The 16,649-nt window shown below is 50.4% G+C and overlaps 1 protein-coding gene across 1 annotated transcript in view; it reads right to left on the reverse strand.

Annotated features, from left to right (window-relative positions):
- FAM120A (family with sequence similarity 120 member A) overlaps positions 1–16,649 on the reverse strand; it is a 138,280-nt gene that overhangs the window by 10,342 nt on the left and 111,289 nt on the right. Inside the window, exons 11-16 of the mRNA XM_075321280.1 lie at positions 13,373–13,622; positions 12,063–12,177; positions 11,031–11,240; positions 10,519–10,702; positions 7,721–7,859; positions 7,431–7,530 (exon numbers count right to left, since the gene is read on the reverse strand). Of these exons, the coding sequence (XP_075177395.1) occupies positions 7,431–7,530; positions 7,721–7,859; positions 10,519–10,702; positions 11,031–11,240; positions 12,063–12,177; positions 13,373–13,622 (998 nt within the window). The remainder of the gene's footprint in view (positions 1–7,430; positions 7,531–7,720; positions 7,860–10,518; positions 10,703–11,030; positions 11,241–12,062; positions 12,178–13,372; positions 13,623–16,649) is intronic.

Here is a 16,649-nt window from a genome sequence, read left to right on the forward strand (position 1 = left end):
ATGAGAACAGGTACTAAAATATCTTATAAATAATGCATCATGCCCAAATCAGTGGCCAGCTGCATGTATGGCTGAAAAGAAGGGAATTTTGTTTACTTACCGTAAATTCCTTTTCTTCTAGCTCCTATTGGGAGACCCAGACAATTGGGTGTATAGCTTCTGCCTCCGGAGGCCACACAAAGTATTACACTGAAAAGTGTAAACCCCTCCCCTCTGCCTATACACCCCCCCGTGCATCACGGGCTCCTCAGTTTTGGTGCAAAAGCAGGAAGGAGGAAACTTATAAATTGGTTTAGGGAAATTCAATCCGAAGGATGTTCGGAGAACTGAAAACCATGAACCAAGAACAATTCAACATGAACAACATGTGTACACAAAAGAACAACAGCCCGAAGGGAACAGGGGCGGGTGCTGGGTCTCCCAATAGGAGCTAGAAGAAAAGGAATTTACGGTAAGTAAACAAAATTCCCTTCTTTGTCGCTCCATTGGGAGACCCAGACAATTGGGACGTCCAAAAGCAGTCCCTGGGTGGGTAAAAGAATACCTCGTTAAAAGAGCCGTAAAACGGCCCCTTCCTACAGGTGGGCAACCGCCGCCTGAAGGACTCGCCTACCTAGGCTGGCATCTGCCGAAGCATAGGTATGCACCTGATAGTGTTTCGTGAAAGTGTGCAGACTCGACCAGGTAGCCGCCTGACACACCTGCTGAGCCGTAGCCTGGTGCCGCAATGCCCAGGACGCACCCACGGCTCTGGTAGAATGGGCTTTCAGCCCTGAAGGAACCGGAAGCCCAGAAGAACGATAGGCTTCAAGAATTGGTTCCTTGATCCATCGAGCCAAGGTTGACTTGGAAGCCTGCGACCCTTTACGCTGGCCAGCGACAAGGACAAAGAGCGCATCCGAGCGGCGCAGGGGCGCCGTGCGAGAAATGTAGAGCCGGAGTGCTCTCACTAGATCTAACAAGTGCAAATCCTTTTCACATTGGTGAACTGGATGAGGGCAAAAAGAAGGTAAGGAGATATCCTGATTGAGATGAAAAGGGGATACCACCTTAGGGAGAAATTCCGGAACCGGACGCAGAACCACCTTGTCCTGGTGAAACACCAGGAAGGGGGCTTTGCATGACAGTGCAGCTAGCTCAGACACTCTCCGAAGTGATGTGACTGCCACTAGGAAGACCACTTTCTGCGAAAGGCGTGAAAGAGAAATATCCCTCATTGGCTAGAAAGGTGGTTTCTGAAGAGCCGTTAGCACCCTGTTCAGATCCCAGGGTTCTAGCGGACGCTTGTAAGGAGGGACTATGTGGCAAACCCCCTGCAGGAACGTGCGTACCTGCGGAAGCCTGGCTAGACGCTTTTGAAAAAACACAGAGAGCGCCGAGACTTGTCCCTTAAGAGAGCCGAGAGACAAACCCTTTTCCATTCCGGATTGAAGGAAGGACAGAAAAGTGGGTAAGGCAAATGGCCAGGGAGTAAAACCCTGATCAGAGCACCAGGATAAGAAGATCCTCCACGCCCTGTGGTAGATCTTGGCGGACGTTGGTTTCCTGCCCTGTCTCATAGTGGCAATGACCTCTTGAGATAACCCTGATGACGCTAGGATCCAGGACTCAATGGCCACACAGTCAGGTTGAGGGCCGCAGAATTCAGATGGAAAAATGGCCCTTGAGACAGCAAGTCTGGTCGGTCTGGTAGTGCCCACGGTTGACCCACCGTGAGATGCCACAGATCCGGGTACCACGACCTCCTCGGCCAGTCTGGGGCGATGAGGATGGCGCGGCGGCAGTCGGACCTGATCTTGCGTAACACTCTGGGCAGCAGTGCCAGAGGAGGAAATACATAAGGCAGTCGAAACTGCGACCAATCCTGAACTAATGCGTCTGCCGCCAGAGCTCTGTGATCTTGAGACCGTGCCATGAATGCCGGGACCTTGTTGTTGTGCCGGGACGCCATTAGGTCGACGTCCGGCTTCCCCCATCGGCAACAGATCTCTTGAAACACGTCCGGGTGAAGAGACCATTCCCCTGCGTCCATGCCCTGACGACTGAGAAAGTCTGCTTCCCAGTTTTCTACGCCCGGGATGTGAACTGCGGAGATGGTGGAGGCTGTGGCTTCCACCCAGAGCAGAATCCGTCGAACTTCCTGGAAGGCTTGCCGACTGCGTGTGCCGCCTTGGTGGTTGATGTATGCCACCGCCGTGGCGTTGTCCGACTGAATTCGGATCTGCCTGCCTTCCAGCCACGGCTGGAACGCCTTTAGGGCTAGATACACTGCCCTTATCTCCAGAACATTGATCTGAAGGGAGGACTCTGGCTGAGTCCAGGTACCCTGAGCCCTGTGGTGGAGGAAGACCGCTCCCCACCCTGACAGACTCGCGTCCGTCGTGACCACAGCCCAGGATGGGGGCAGGAATGATTTCCCCTTCGACAAGGAAGTGGGAAGAAGCCACCACTGAAGGGAGGCCTTGGTCGCCCGAGAAAGGGAGACGTTCCTGTCGAGGGACGTCGACTTCCTGTCCCATTTGCGGAGAATGTCCCATTGAAGTGGACGCAGATGAAACTGCGCAAATGGAACTGCCTCCATTGCTGCCACCATCTTCCCTAGGAAGTGCATGAGGCGCCTCAAGGGGTGCGACTGGGCTCGAAGGAGAGATTGCACCCCTGTCCGTAGTGAACGCTGTTTGTCCAGCGGAAGTTTCACTATCGCTGAGAGAGTATGAAACTCCATCCCGAGATATGTCAGCGATTGGGTCGGTGTCAATTTTGACTTTGGGAAATTGATGATCCACCCGAATCTCTGGAGAGTCCCCAGAGCAGTGTTCAGGCTGTGTTGGCATGCCACCCGAGAGGGGGCCTTGACAAGAAGATCGTCTAAGTAAGGGATCACCGAGTGTCCCTGAGAGTGTAGGACTGCTACCACTGTTGCCATGACCTTGGTGAAGACCCGTGGGGCTGTCGCCAGGCCGAAAGGCAGTGCCACGAACTGAAGATGTTCGTCCCCAATGGTGAAACGCAGGAAGCGCTGATGCTCTGGTACAATCGGCACGTGGAGATAAGCATCCCTGATGTCGATTGATGCTAGGAAGTCTCCTTGGGACATCGAGGCGATGACGGAGCGGAGAGATTCCATCCGGAACCGCCTGGTTTTCACGTGTCTGTTGAGCAGTTTGAGGTCCAGAACGGGACGGAAAGATCCGTCCTTTTTTGGCACCACAAACAAGTTGGAGTAAAAACCGTGACCCCATTGCTGAAGGGGAACAGGGATCACCACTCCTTCTGCCTTCAGAGTGCTCACCGCCTGAAGAAGAGCATCGGCTCGCTCGGGGGGCGGAGATGTTCTGAAGAAACGAGTCGGAGGACGAGAGCTGAACTCTATCCTGTAACCGTGAGACAGAATGTCTCTCACCCATCGGTCTTGGACATGTGGCAACCAGGCGTCGCAAAAGCGGGAGAGCCTGCCACCGACCGAGGATGCGGTTTGGAGAGGCCGAAAGTCATGAGGAGGCCGCTTTGGGAGCGGTTCCTCCGGCGGTCTTTTTAGGACGTGACTTAGACCGCCATGAATCAGAGTTCCGCTGGCCCTTCTGTGGCCTGTTGGACGAGGAGAATTGAGACCTGGCTGAGGGCCGAAAGGACCGAAACCTCGATTGTACCTTCCGTTGTTGAGGTCTGTTTGGTTTGGACTGGGGTAATGACGAGTCCTTTCCCTTGGATTGTTTAATGATTTCATCCAATCGCTCGCCAAACAGGCGGTCGCCAGAAAATGGCAAACCGGTTAAGAACTTTTTGGAAGCAGAGTCTGCCTTCCATTCACGTAGCCTCATGGCCCTGCGGACTGCCACTGAATTGGCGGATGCTACCGCCGTACGGCTCGCAAAGTCCAGGACAGCATTCATGGCGTAGGACGCAAACGCCGACGCCTGAGAGGTTAAGGACACAACCTGCGGAGTAGAGGCACGTGTGACTGCATTAATCTCAGACTGACAAGCTGAGATAGCTTGGAGCGCCCATACGGCTGCGAATGCCGGAGCAAAGGACGCGCCTATAGCTTCATAGATGGATTTCATCAAGAGCTCTATCTGTCTGTCAGTGGCATCCTTGAGTGATGCACCATCTGCCACTACAACTATGGATCTAGCCGCCAGTCTAGAGACTGGAGGATCCACCTTGGGACACTGAGCCCAACCCTTGACTACGTCAGGGGGGAAGGGGTAACGTGTGTCATTAAGGCGCTTAGTAAAGCGCTTATCCGGAAAAGCTCGGTGTTTCTGGACTGTATCTCTGAAGTCGGAGTGATCAAGAAACGCACTCCGTGTACGTTTGGGAAACCTAAAGCGGAATTTCTCCTGCTGAGAAACTGACTCCTCAATCGGAGGAGCTGGGGGAGAAAGATCCAACACCTGATTGATGGTTGCTATAAGGTCGTTTACTATGGCGTCCCCTTCAGGTGTATCAAGGTTGAGAGCAGTGTCAGGATCAGAGCCCTGATCTGCCACATCCGCTTCATCCTCCAGAGAGTCCTCATGCTGAGACCCTGAGCAGTGTGATGAAGTCGAGGGAAGCTCCCAGCGAGCCCGCTTAGCCGGTCTGGGACTGCGGTCCGTGTCGGAGTCCTCACCGTGGGACCTATGAGTCGCCCCAGGAGCACTTTGCTGCTCCAACCGAGGGGGGCCTGGGGGCAATGATTCAACAGTGCCCGGGGCCTGTGTTACCGGTCTGGACTGCAAAGCTTCTAGTATCTTAGCAGACCATCTATCCATAGACTCAGAAAGTTTGTCAGCAAATACTGCCAACTCTGTCCCTGTCACCTGGACAGTGGCAGCAGGTGGTTCCAACTGGGCCGAGGGTCCCACCAGTGGCTGAGGCTCCTGCTGAGTGAGTGTCACCGGGGCCGAGCATTGCACACAATGAGGGTAGGTGGAACCTGCAGGTAGCATAGCCGCACATGAGGTACAGGATGCAAAATAAGCCTGTGCCTTGGCACCCTTGCTTTTTGCGGACGACATGCTGTTGTCTCCTCTAGAGCAATCAGTGAGGGTATATAGCCAAAAGCAATAGGGCGGCCGTACAGAGCAAATGTATACAATATAAGCATATAAATATACACTTCGGCACCCAGGGGGGCCAGCACCTAGTAACAGGTGCGGCTTACCGACCGCCCTCAGCGTTTGTGTGACCACCAGATTCCCTGCCTGGGCCTCCCAGAGCTGTGGAGCTCGTCTCTGAAGTTCTCCACCGGCAGCAGTGATGATAATAATGGCTGCCAGCGTTCTCAGAGGAGGAGGGAGCCGTGGGCGTGCCTCAGAAAGTGCGGGAATCTGGTGCCCCACGGTGCTCAGTGAGGGGGGAGGAGGATACTAAGTATGCTCCAGCCCTCAGCGCTGACGTCCAGTGCAGCGTCCCGCCCTTACCCCTGACTGGCAGGCCCGGGGGCGGGAGTATGCGGTACTAGGCCGCAAAAGCCGGGGACTAAAGTTATAAGCGCGGCCGGCAAACAAGCGCGGTCAGCGCGGTAGTCCCGGCGCACAAACACACCCAGCAGCTGCTGCAGCGTCCATTACACAGGCGCTCTATGCGCCGTCCCCAAGGGGACACAGAGTACCTCAGAGGAGCAGGGCCTGTCCCTGACGATACCCGGTCTCCTGTCCAGCAGATTCCCCCAGGGGCTGCGGAGGGAGCACGGTCCCAGTGCCTGGTGACCGATTAGGATCCCACTTCACCCAGAGCCCCTAAGGGATGGGGAAGGAAAACAGCATGTGGCTCCAGCCTTTGTACCCGCAATGGGTACCTCAACCTTAACAGCACCGCCGACCAGAGTGGGGTGAGAAGGGAGCATGCCGGGAGCCCTGTTATGGGCCCTCTTTTCTTCCATCCGATAAAGTCAGCAGCTGCTGCTGACTAAATTGTGGAGCTTGCGTGCATGTGTGCCTCCCTCAACACAAAGTATAAAAACTGAGGAGCCCGTGATGCACGGGGGGGTGTATAGGCAGAGGGGAGGGGTTTACACTTTTAAGTGTAATACTTTGTGTGGCCTCCGGAGGCAGAAGCTATACACCCAATTGTCTGGGTCTCCCAATGGAGCGACAAAGAAAATCCCCACACTGTGATACACCCTATTGCAACTGCCCAATACATATCAAGGTTATAAAGTGCCCAGTGCAAAAAGTGCTGCAGGTTAGCTCAGAGTAATCAGGTTGTCCCCATGAAGAAAAGACCCCCCCCCAACGCGCGTTTCGCTAGTGTGGATGATCCTCACTTCAAATGGCTTATTCAGGGAGGGTAGCAGCGCAATAAGGTGTATCACCATGTATTCCAGTGTGGGGATTTTTTCAGCCATACATGCAGCTGGCCACTGATTTGTGCACTATGCATTAATTATAATATATTTTAGTACCTGTCCCCAGTCATACAATTATGTATATGTATGCTGCTATCCACCATACTTTATACTGTATGTGTGCCCTGATTTTCTACTAATGTATATTATTTGTATACTAATTGTATGCAGTTGGCCATTTGCACTTTATGCTGTAAAAGAGTTTTTCTGCACACAATGATTTTGTACTCCGGTATTTTGTCCCTGTCATGCATGTTTTTTATTTCCATTTTAATATGCTCACCACCTATTTTCTGTGGTTAATAAACGTTGATTAATTTTTAATACACTTTATACTCCATCTTCCTCCTGTTCTTTATTATGAAACGTGTAAAAAATTCGTCAGAAATTACAGTAGCGATACATTTTCAGAGGGAAGACAATTGTCGGGCTGTGTAAACTTGCCAGTGATCACTGAGCAAAATGCAAGTATTAATCATTCTATTCGGCAATTTTTGTAAGCCGGGCGAATAAATGAACTACAGCAGACTTGTTGAGCTCTTATGTCAGAGCATAGAAAAGGCTGCAATCAATCAACAGACGCTGATGGGCTGCAGCGGTCACAGGATATAGCTGCATCACGTGCCTGCTGTGAGACAAAGCACGGAGGGTGTAAGTGTGGCGACGGTCCGGCAGGTAAGCAAACAGGTTTTCTTTTTTTATTTAGAACCAGATTATGGATTTTTAGGCCTCGAGTGATGCCAATAATTGGGTGTTTTGTTGTAACTTTTTTGTTTTATTGTGATTATTTTATATTTTATAGGGAACCTGACAGTGGATTTGTGCTGCCCAGACTGCAGGAATCAGAGCTCGGCTCCATGACTGCAGCCAAATACATCCTGCTGTAAAATGCCCCCGGCCGGATCTGCGCAGCGCTGGCAGAGGTGATTGACAGGTCCCTCCCGTGTATGTACAATGCAAGAGACTTGTCAATCAAGTGGAGTGTCCTCGCCTTTGGCTGTAGGGCGGTGTACCCCCAAATCTTTGCTCCAGTGCTAGTGAACTTACACCCCAATATCAAGCTCTCCAGAATTTACAGCCCAGGTCAATTATGTACCTGGGACGGTCCTTGATTTTTGTATCCTCCTCTTCCGTAGTATTTTCCCCCTCTTCCAAAAGTTCTTATAACTGGGGTTGATATAACTCCTCTGGGGCGTCTGTAAAAAAATATAAAAAAAAGTAAATAAAATTATCCTTCTGCGGTTCTGGATCAATTTGTTGTACATTATTGGGGATTTGTACCCCAATAAGGTATTTCTGTGCATACAGGTTAGAGATACATGAGCAGATGTTGGTGTTACGGTCAGTAAATATTACCACGGTGGTGTTGGGACGGGCCGTACATACCCTCTATTTGGTCCACCAACAGAAACCACCTGCAGTGGAAATGGTCCTCTGCCACGTCCACGTCTGGTTCCTGCCCATTGGCCAACCACCGTCCCGGCTATTTCAAGCTTTCCTCCCTGAGAAGGAATGGGCTGGACTCCTGAAGAAAGGAACAAATCGTAAGTCTTTAAGACTAGCAGTAAGACATCTCCGAGATACCAGATACGAGATCGGTGGATGAAGTGGCTGCACTCGTACAATGCCCTCCATCGTAATGATCGCCGCTCCGATCCGTGTTGGATTACTCACATGTTAAAGGGAAGGTGTCATAAAAAAAAAAAAAAAAAGAAAATTCAATAACTGAAGAAAATGTAAAGTGTTAATGTTTTACTTAATTACTATTTATTTTTAATTGAGCAAAATATATAAAAAAATATTTTCCACTCTTAAACACCAGGGGGAGCAGCTGCTGAAATCCTACAGAAATCCTACTGTAGAACTAGCTCACATTACAGCTGCAGTAAAAGTGGGCGGAGTCTGCTCTCCTGTGTGTGATGTCACAGCTCCCCCTCCCAATCTGGGGGTTTCCAAAAGGATAAGGGAAGATGATGTTTAGGGACACAGTGCGGAGCCATTTTGTTGGTGATTGCAAAGTGATCCTGATATGTCTAAAGTGTCACCAAGGACCGCTGGCATTGTGCTCCACTGTATACTTTGCCACAAAATTTAAGTGCCCCCAAATAGTCTACCACCATATTCCTGTGCCTCGATATTACTGGCTCCCATATTACTGTGGCCAGATATTCCTGTGCCCCCCCATACACTGTGCTCTGAGAGGAGAAACTGCCAAGACACCAGGCTGATGATAAGCTGGCGGCTGGGATGTCTGAGGTGACATGTGGCAAGGAAGGGTGATCTGCAGCCTGAGCCCGGCACCGCACTACAGCTGTCACGTGGAGATCACCGCTCCCAGCTGCATGCACTCACCCCAGGCCTCCGCCCCCGTCAGCCTCTCCCGTCAGCCTGGTGTCTCAGCTGTGCCGCCAGACAGCGATGACAGGACAGATGAATGAGCAGCTGCCAGGAGCGGAGGCCCGAGGTGAGCACACATAGGGGGGAAGGGAGCGGTGATCGCAGCACGACTTGCACAGCACAGCAGGATCAGTTACGGATGAATTGGGGGAGGGCGGGGGGGGGGAGGAAAATCTGTTAGGGGGTGATCAGAGGGGGGAGGAAACTGTGATTGCAGCGCTACTTCCACCCACAGCACACCAGGATCAGTTAGGGTGGGATTACCGCTGCCCGCCACCGGTACTAACCCCATCTCTCCGCTCCCCGCACCTTCTGCTGTGAGCCGGGTGTCTTGTCAACTCCTCCTGTCACAGCTCGACTAGTGCTGCGCATAGAGCGGGTGACGGGGAAAGTGCAGCACACAGCATATGCTGTAAGCTCCACAGAGATGGCGGCGGCGGCCTCCTCCCAGAGCAGTGATCAGGGCAGTCCAGGCGGGTGCGCAGGTCACAGCAGGGTGCAGACCCCGTGCAGAACATAATTGGGCTCTGACCCCATCAGCCGTTATGCACAGGGACTGTCGTATCTGAGGTCTGTAACTGTTACACACAGCAAATACAAGATGGCCGCCCCCAGTGCTCCAGTAAAAATAGAATAAAAAACTAAATAAACAATTAATTTTCATTAGGCTTCGCGAACAAGTCGACAGCATTTTCCTATAAACACAGAATGATCAGTGATGGGTCGTTCTGTCCACGTGTGGCCAAGAATGAGGATATCTAAAGGGGGTTGTCTAGTGATAACTTATTATCGGTGGGGGTCTTCTAAGAGTCAGAATGTTTTATTTTTCAGTCGATATAGCAATATAACAATACTTTTGTTTTAGCCACGTGAAGTGACCCACGGCGTTCATTGTGCGGCAAAAACGTTCTAGATCAGGACAATTACAGAGAATCCAAAGATGTATTTAAATGGTGGAAAAAAGTGTAGAACTTTGTAAGGAAGAAACGTGGCGACCACGGATCCCAATATTGCGGTTATTTTTATTTTTTTCTTTAGATTTTGATAGTTTTCATCTTTACACATCAGTCAATGGTGAATATAATATATATTTTTTTAATTTCTTTATTTTTAAAAGAAAAAGCCGGGTGATTCCAATTTTTGTGTTATTTTTTCAAAAGTTTTAAGTTGTGTTGTTTTTTTGTTTAGCTTTTCACTGTTTTTTTTAGTATCCGCAGAGAATGTGACCATGAGGTTGATCACTTGTACTATATACCGCATTACAGTATTGCAGTATATAATGAAAATCACAGTTGTATGACCATGGTGGCAGCGAGGTGGGCGATTCTGCAGACCCTGGCAACCCACTGAAACCCACAATCACTTTTGCAGATGGCAATGGACGCCCAGCCGGATACCCGCTATGATCGTGCCTCTGATATGCTGCTGTCAGAGGATGACATGTTAGCGGTTGAGGAGCAGCGATCAGAGGTAGCGCTGCTGTCAGAGGCAGGTGCTGGCTGTACAATATGGCCGGCACCGGCTGTGTATGGGGTGGGCTCAGCTTCTGCACCGATACATCCTATATTAGGAAGCAGTTTCCCTGACACACGGTCATATTCACCCGGATTACTGACGCTACGATCAGAATTTGATTACATGACCAGATGCAAAACCCGCGACCTCAGATCGGCTCCGGGACCCCGCCCCTTCCTCAAAGTGTAGGATAAACCCGAGAAGGTTTCCTTCTCATGAAAATGGAACTGATTACTAGGTCCAATTAGAATTTGGTTTCCCCACCCACGTACCGGAGAATCCTCGTCCTCTGCCTGGAGGTGGCGGCATTGGTCCAAAAGGTCGTGGATACATAGCAGCAGGGTAGAAAGGCATGGCAGGTGGTGGTGGGAATGGCAGTGGGTGGTTCTGCCTGGAGAAGTGGAGCCCTTCCAGGATGCTCTGTCTCATCTTATCCACCTTGGCAGCTTGTTCCGCCTGCAAGAGAAGAAAACACCGCTTGCTGCTTTTTCCATGTCCATTTTGGAGGCATTGTCTGGGAAAATTTGGGGTCTCGTCTTCCATAAGTTGCTCTCCTCTAATCTTGACCTCTCTGCACGATTCCCGGGCATGGCAGCAGATATTTCTGAGCCTTTGACTTCACATTACTGGGATATCCCTTTACCCTCCATGTAACAAGGTAGACGATCACTATACATCATTAGCGGGATCTGACATGGGTCCCTGCTCCCGGTGTGATCACTGGTCTATTAACTCCACATGCACAGGGTCCGGTCAGGCACTTACCTGGAGCTCGGGGACATACCTGACCATCACAGAGGTCAATTAGTGAGGCCTTCTCCCTGGTGGCTTTAATCAGCTTGCTTTGAAACAATTTTCCATCAAAATACATCCAGGGGCAGCAGTGCTCCCAGGGAATGGGCTGCCCGCAGGCGTCGTTGGCCAGAAGAGCCATGTCCACGCCGCTCATGAACAGGGCGGACAGCTGAATCCCTCTGGGGTCCAGGTTATCAATCTGCAACAAGAATAATGAGAGTAAATAGACAACAGATAAATGTGACAGCAAGCAAAAGGAGTCACACGTGGAAAACTATCCAGCCATGCATTCTGCAGGCAGTACACACACCAGAAGGGGATGACCTAATGTGAAGGCATCAAAGCAGACGTGGACAACATCCAAGCGGGCAATAGCCACGTGGACAAAATCGAAGAGGGCAAATTCCACGTGGACAACATCCAAGCAGGCAATACCCATGTGGACCACATCCAGGCAGGCAATACCCACGTGGACAACATCCATGAGAGCAATACCCACGTGGACCACATCCATGAGAGCAATACCCAAGTGGACCACATCCAGGCAGGCAATACCCACGTGGACAACATCCATGAGAGCAATACCCACGTGGACCACATCCATGAGAGCAATACCCACGTGGACCACATCCAGGCAGGCAATACCCACATCCAGGTGGGCAATACCCACGGTGACCACATCCAGGCGAGCAATACCCCCGTGTCAAGTTTTAAATCTATTATTAGATCTGATCCAGTATCTGAAAGCTTTATAGCAACTAGTAATGATATAAAAACCGTAGCGCTGAGCAAAAGTATTCCCAGGACCCCATTGCAGCAGCCACGTCAGTCGTCCATGGCCACCAGGACGGAGCACTGAGAACCTCCCACTATCTGTGGCATCCATTCTGAGGTCGCCCGAGATGTCATTACATTGCAGAGGACACATGGAGTCTGCTAATCAGAGGTTCTGGAGGTTTGCGGTGCTCTGGGCCGGAGGTTCTGGACTTCCCGCTGTGGCTGTGGCACCAGGAGCACTTACCTTGAGCTCTTGAAGCTGATCCGGCTCATACAGTTTTGGTGACAGTGCTTGGGTGAGGAAGGCATCGAGCTCCTGGCGACGGAGTATTCTGATGCCGGGCCACTGCACCATATACCTACAGAGCAAAGCACAGAGGACGGAGAGGATCAGTGTGATTTAATATGTATCTATTTCTATAGTGTAATATAAAGGGGGTCTGTCAGCAGAAAATGACAGCTCAGACCCCGTCCCACCCGCCTGTTTCCCATCAATGTCCTCCGGTCTCTTCCTTGATTGACAGCTCTGAGGACGGAGATAGATGGTGCAAGCTGCACCCGGCGCCTGTGCTTGGATTAATCCTCATTTTCTGCCGGACTCCCTTTAATCTCGTAAGTAATATTCTTTAGCAATGAACTTAGCTATACATTTATTAATAATTAAACATTTTATATTTTGATAGAACGGACAAACTGATATTAAAAAGGTTTATTTTTTTTACATTTATATTTAATGGCAGAAAAACAGGTGCAATTCAATTTTATTCCCCTAAAGTGTACCGTAGTATTGCAGTATATTGTGTACATTTCTGTCTCCTACAGGAGTACCAAGATGGCAGTGATGGGCACATTTAGCAGGCAGTCTCTGGTGCCCCATTATTTCAGGGGTGGGTAATGGGAACCAGTACATGCAAGTAGTGACAACCGCTCCATTGAAAAGGCCCATGTTAAATACTGTCAGCAGCAATTAATAGCTACCTGCAGCAATTGGAGCCCAGCTCTGGTCGCTGTTGTCAGGTGCAGATGCCGACTATTTAATAAAGCCGGCATCTACTGCGTGTGGCAGGAGCTCAGTTCCTGAACCCTCTCTGCACGCGGTGAAACAAGCACTGACTTACATGTAAGTGATTTTGTGCTCCGGTGTTAACGAGGTACGGCCACCCGGGTACATGCACCCAAATACAGGCGAGGTTGCCACCAGACACTGCTGCCGGGTCCTTTTTGTATAGACCAGTTTCATTACAAGGACCGTAACTTCAATCAATAACATGTTCATGAGTATTGAGGAGACCGAGCATTGAGTGCAGTGCATTGGGGGTCACGGAGGAGCTCACAGGGACCACTCACCTGGGTGACCGGCTCATCTGGGAACAATTTATCATAAAATAAGTCATTTTTAACTTGTTCCAGCTGCTGTAAAACTACAAGTCAGAGCATGCTGGGAGATGTAGTGCCACAACAGCTGCAGAGTCACAAGCTGCAAACTGCTGCTTGGAAATGAGGAACTGTTCAGTACAACGGGAGAAGATGTAAGACAAAGGTGAAGCCACCTACCGTAACACACAGCACAGCACCATGAGGTGGGTGGGCACATTGGCGGGATTGAGCATGGCTGGTGTGTCCGATCTCATACATGCCAGGAAAGCTCTCATCCTCCGGTTCTTGTCCTCCACCGCTTTTCCCAACCATAGTTTCTTCAGATTTGGGCAGGTCCATTCCCTGAAGGCAAGCGCTTCCACCAGCTCCGGAGTCTGTGGAGACTTCCCCTTGTAGGCGGCCCACTCCTTAATAATGACTGGGTAATCTGGAAGATAAAGCGGCGACATTAATGGTGAGATCCGGAGCCCATGGGTACAAGACAAAGGCCGCGAATCATTAAGACTGGAGTAAGGCGGCTTTCACACTACGTTTAACATGCGTCATGAACGTTTTTTTAACGCAAAAACGGATCCAGTGCAAATGCGTTTTCATTTCAATGCATTTGCAATGGACTCGCGTTAACATGCGTTCACTTGCGTTATACTGAGGATCCAGTGACTTGCAGTTTTTTTAACTTTTTTCAAAAACGCTACTTGTAGCGTTTTTGAGCTGCGTCTAAATACTGCAAATTGCTGGATCTTGACTATACTGCACACAAACGCATGTGAACACTGGCATGCTGATAAACCGGATCCTGCTTGCTCTACTGAGCATGCCCAGAAACCAGCCTCGCGTGATCAGTCTCTCTCCCCCTCACTCTCCTCTATCCCCCACCTGAGAGCAGAGGACGCTCGTAACCAAGGTAAATATTGGGTAACCGCGGGCTTAGTTACCCGATGTTTACCTTGGTTACGTGTGCAGGGAGCCCTGCTCCTAGCAGCTGCGGATGCTCGTAACCAAGGTAAATATCGGGTATCCAAGCAAGTTACCCGACGTTTACCTTGGTTACGAGCCTCCGCAGCTGTCAGATGTCGGCTCCCAGTCTCACGTTCAGTTCCCCTCACTCCTGATCACATGACTCCAATGCCCGCCCATAAACTTAAAGTGACAGGATCCTGCAAAATAACACATGCATTTTTCTTTGCAAAAACAGGATCCGCTTTTACAGCAAAAAATCGTTCATGACGCATGCTAAAAAAACGTAATGTGAAAGCCGCCTAAGACGTGCCAAAAGTCACAGCACCTTCAAGCAACTTTACTTGTCCAAGATTCTGGTGAGATCCACATCTATAGCATCCAAGCAACTGGTGCAAGATATTATCCAATACTATGGTGCTGAGATACAATGTCTATAGCGTGGATGGATCCTTACTGCACAGAGGTTTCCCTTCGATAAGACAAGCTCTGAAGACGTACCGGACGCCCCACACCGCAGCACAAGACCACCCTACAGCTCCAGAATATATAAGGGGCTCGGACTGACTCACACGTCTGTAAGGTGTAAGGCCGGGACCGCTGCTGTCCTGGTAATGGAGATTGAAGTACAGAACAGGAGCAGTGTGAACAGAGGAATAAGGTGAAGTCTACACTTAGATTTGCTCAATGATAACTCAGAGGTTGGACAAGACAGGTGCACACAGGGAGGGCGGTGTCTGCAGCACTGAGGAGAAGCAAGTGCTGCTGGGAAATGTAGTTTTAGCAGATAATGACATCCCATTCAAGTAAGTGATGCTGGATCCTCAAAGGAGCAGAAAGAAAGGAAAAGACACAAAGGGACAAGAAAGAAACTTTAAGCTGGGCTTAGCCTGTACATTAATACTAAGTATACATTTACTGTGATTTGTAAAAAAGAATGCGCTTATGTGAATAACCCTTTAACAACAAGAGGAAAATTCATACAGCTCGACTCTTATATTTCAGACATAGCTGATGTTGTGGGAGAGTGGGGAGGCCACCATAGACTTAAAGGGGATGTCCAAGGATGTAAACACTGACGGCAGACTTCTGAAATGTATGTGATCTGTATATGAGGTCATGCACCAACTAGTTGTGCTCAGCCTCGATTCATTCTCTTGTGTTGAGCGAGGCCGTGCACGTCTAGTCAGAATGTGGCTGGAAGTCTGCAAATCGCATACTTGCCGTAACGTGACCGCTCGGTCGCACCGCCGACACCCGAGACTCCGGACAGGGTGTGATGTGAGGATTCAGAAGCCTGCACACACAGTGACTGCAGACCTTCACCCCAAACCTGGACAGCCCCTTTAAGACTGTTGTCTGTTCCTATTGATATCGGCAGATTCGGCAGCGTATATTCAAATGTGTATTGGGCCCTAAGTGCATAAATCAACCCATCTGCTTTATAAAATTGGACGACGCAGACGTGATTGTCTCGTAAATCCGATAAAAATACATTTAAAGAGATCTGATCCTTGGGGTAATTTTGTTCCCTGCACGCAGCTGCACTGCCTACAGTAGATCACTAGACGCAGCTGCACGGCCTACAGTAGATCACTAGACGCAGCTGCACGGCCTACAGTAGATCACTAGACGCAGCTGCACTGCCTAGAGTAGATCACTAGACGCAGCTGCACGGCCTACAGTAGATCACTAGACGCAGCTGCACGGCCTACAGTAGATCACTAGACGCAGCTGCACGGCCTACAGTAGATCACTAGACGCAGCTGCACGACCTACAGTAGATCACTAGACGCAGCTGCACGGCCTACAGTAGATCACTAGACGCAGCTGTACCGCCTACAGTAGATCACTAGACACAGCTGTACCGCCTACAGTAGATCACTAAACACAGATGCACCGCCTACAGTAGATCACTAGACACAGCTGCACCGCCTACAGTAGATCAGTGGACGCAGCTGCACCGCCTACAGTAGATCAGTGGACGCAGATGCACCGCCTACAGTAGATCACTAGACGCAGCTGTACCGCCTACAGTAGATCACTAGACACAGCTGTACCGCCTACAGTAGATCACTAGACACAGCTGCACCGCCTACAGTAGATCAGTGGACGCAGCTGCACCGCCTACAGTAGATCAGTGGACGCAGCTGCACCGCCTACAGTAGATCAGTGGACGCAGCTGCACCGCCTACAGTAGATCAGTGGACGCAGCTGCACCGCCTACAGTAGATCAGTGGACGCAGCTGCACCGCCTACAGTAGATCAGTGGACGCAGATGCACCGCCTACAGTAGATCACTGGACGCAGCTGCACTGCCTACAGTAGATCACTAGACGCAGCTGCACGGCCTACAGTAGATCACTAGACGCAGCTGTACCGCCTACAGCAGATCACTAGACACAGCTGTACCGCCTACAGTAGATCACTAGACACAGCTGCACCGCCTACAGTAAATCACTAGACACAGCTGCACCGTCTACAGTAGATCAGTGGA

Source organism: Anomaloglossus baeobatrachus, chromosome 8, assembly GCF_048569485.1.
Source record: "Anomaloglossus baeobatrachus isolate aAnoBae1 chromosome 8, aAnoBae1.hap1, whole genome shotgun sequence".
NCBI classification, from domain to species: domain Eukaryota; kingdom Metazoa; phylum Chordata; class Amphibia; order Anura; family Aromobatidae; genus Anomaloglossus; species Anomaloglossus baeobatrachus.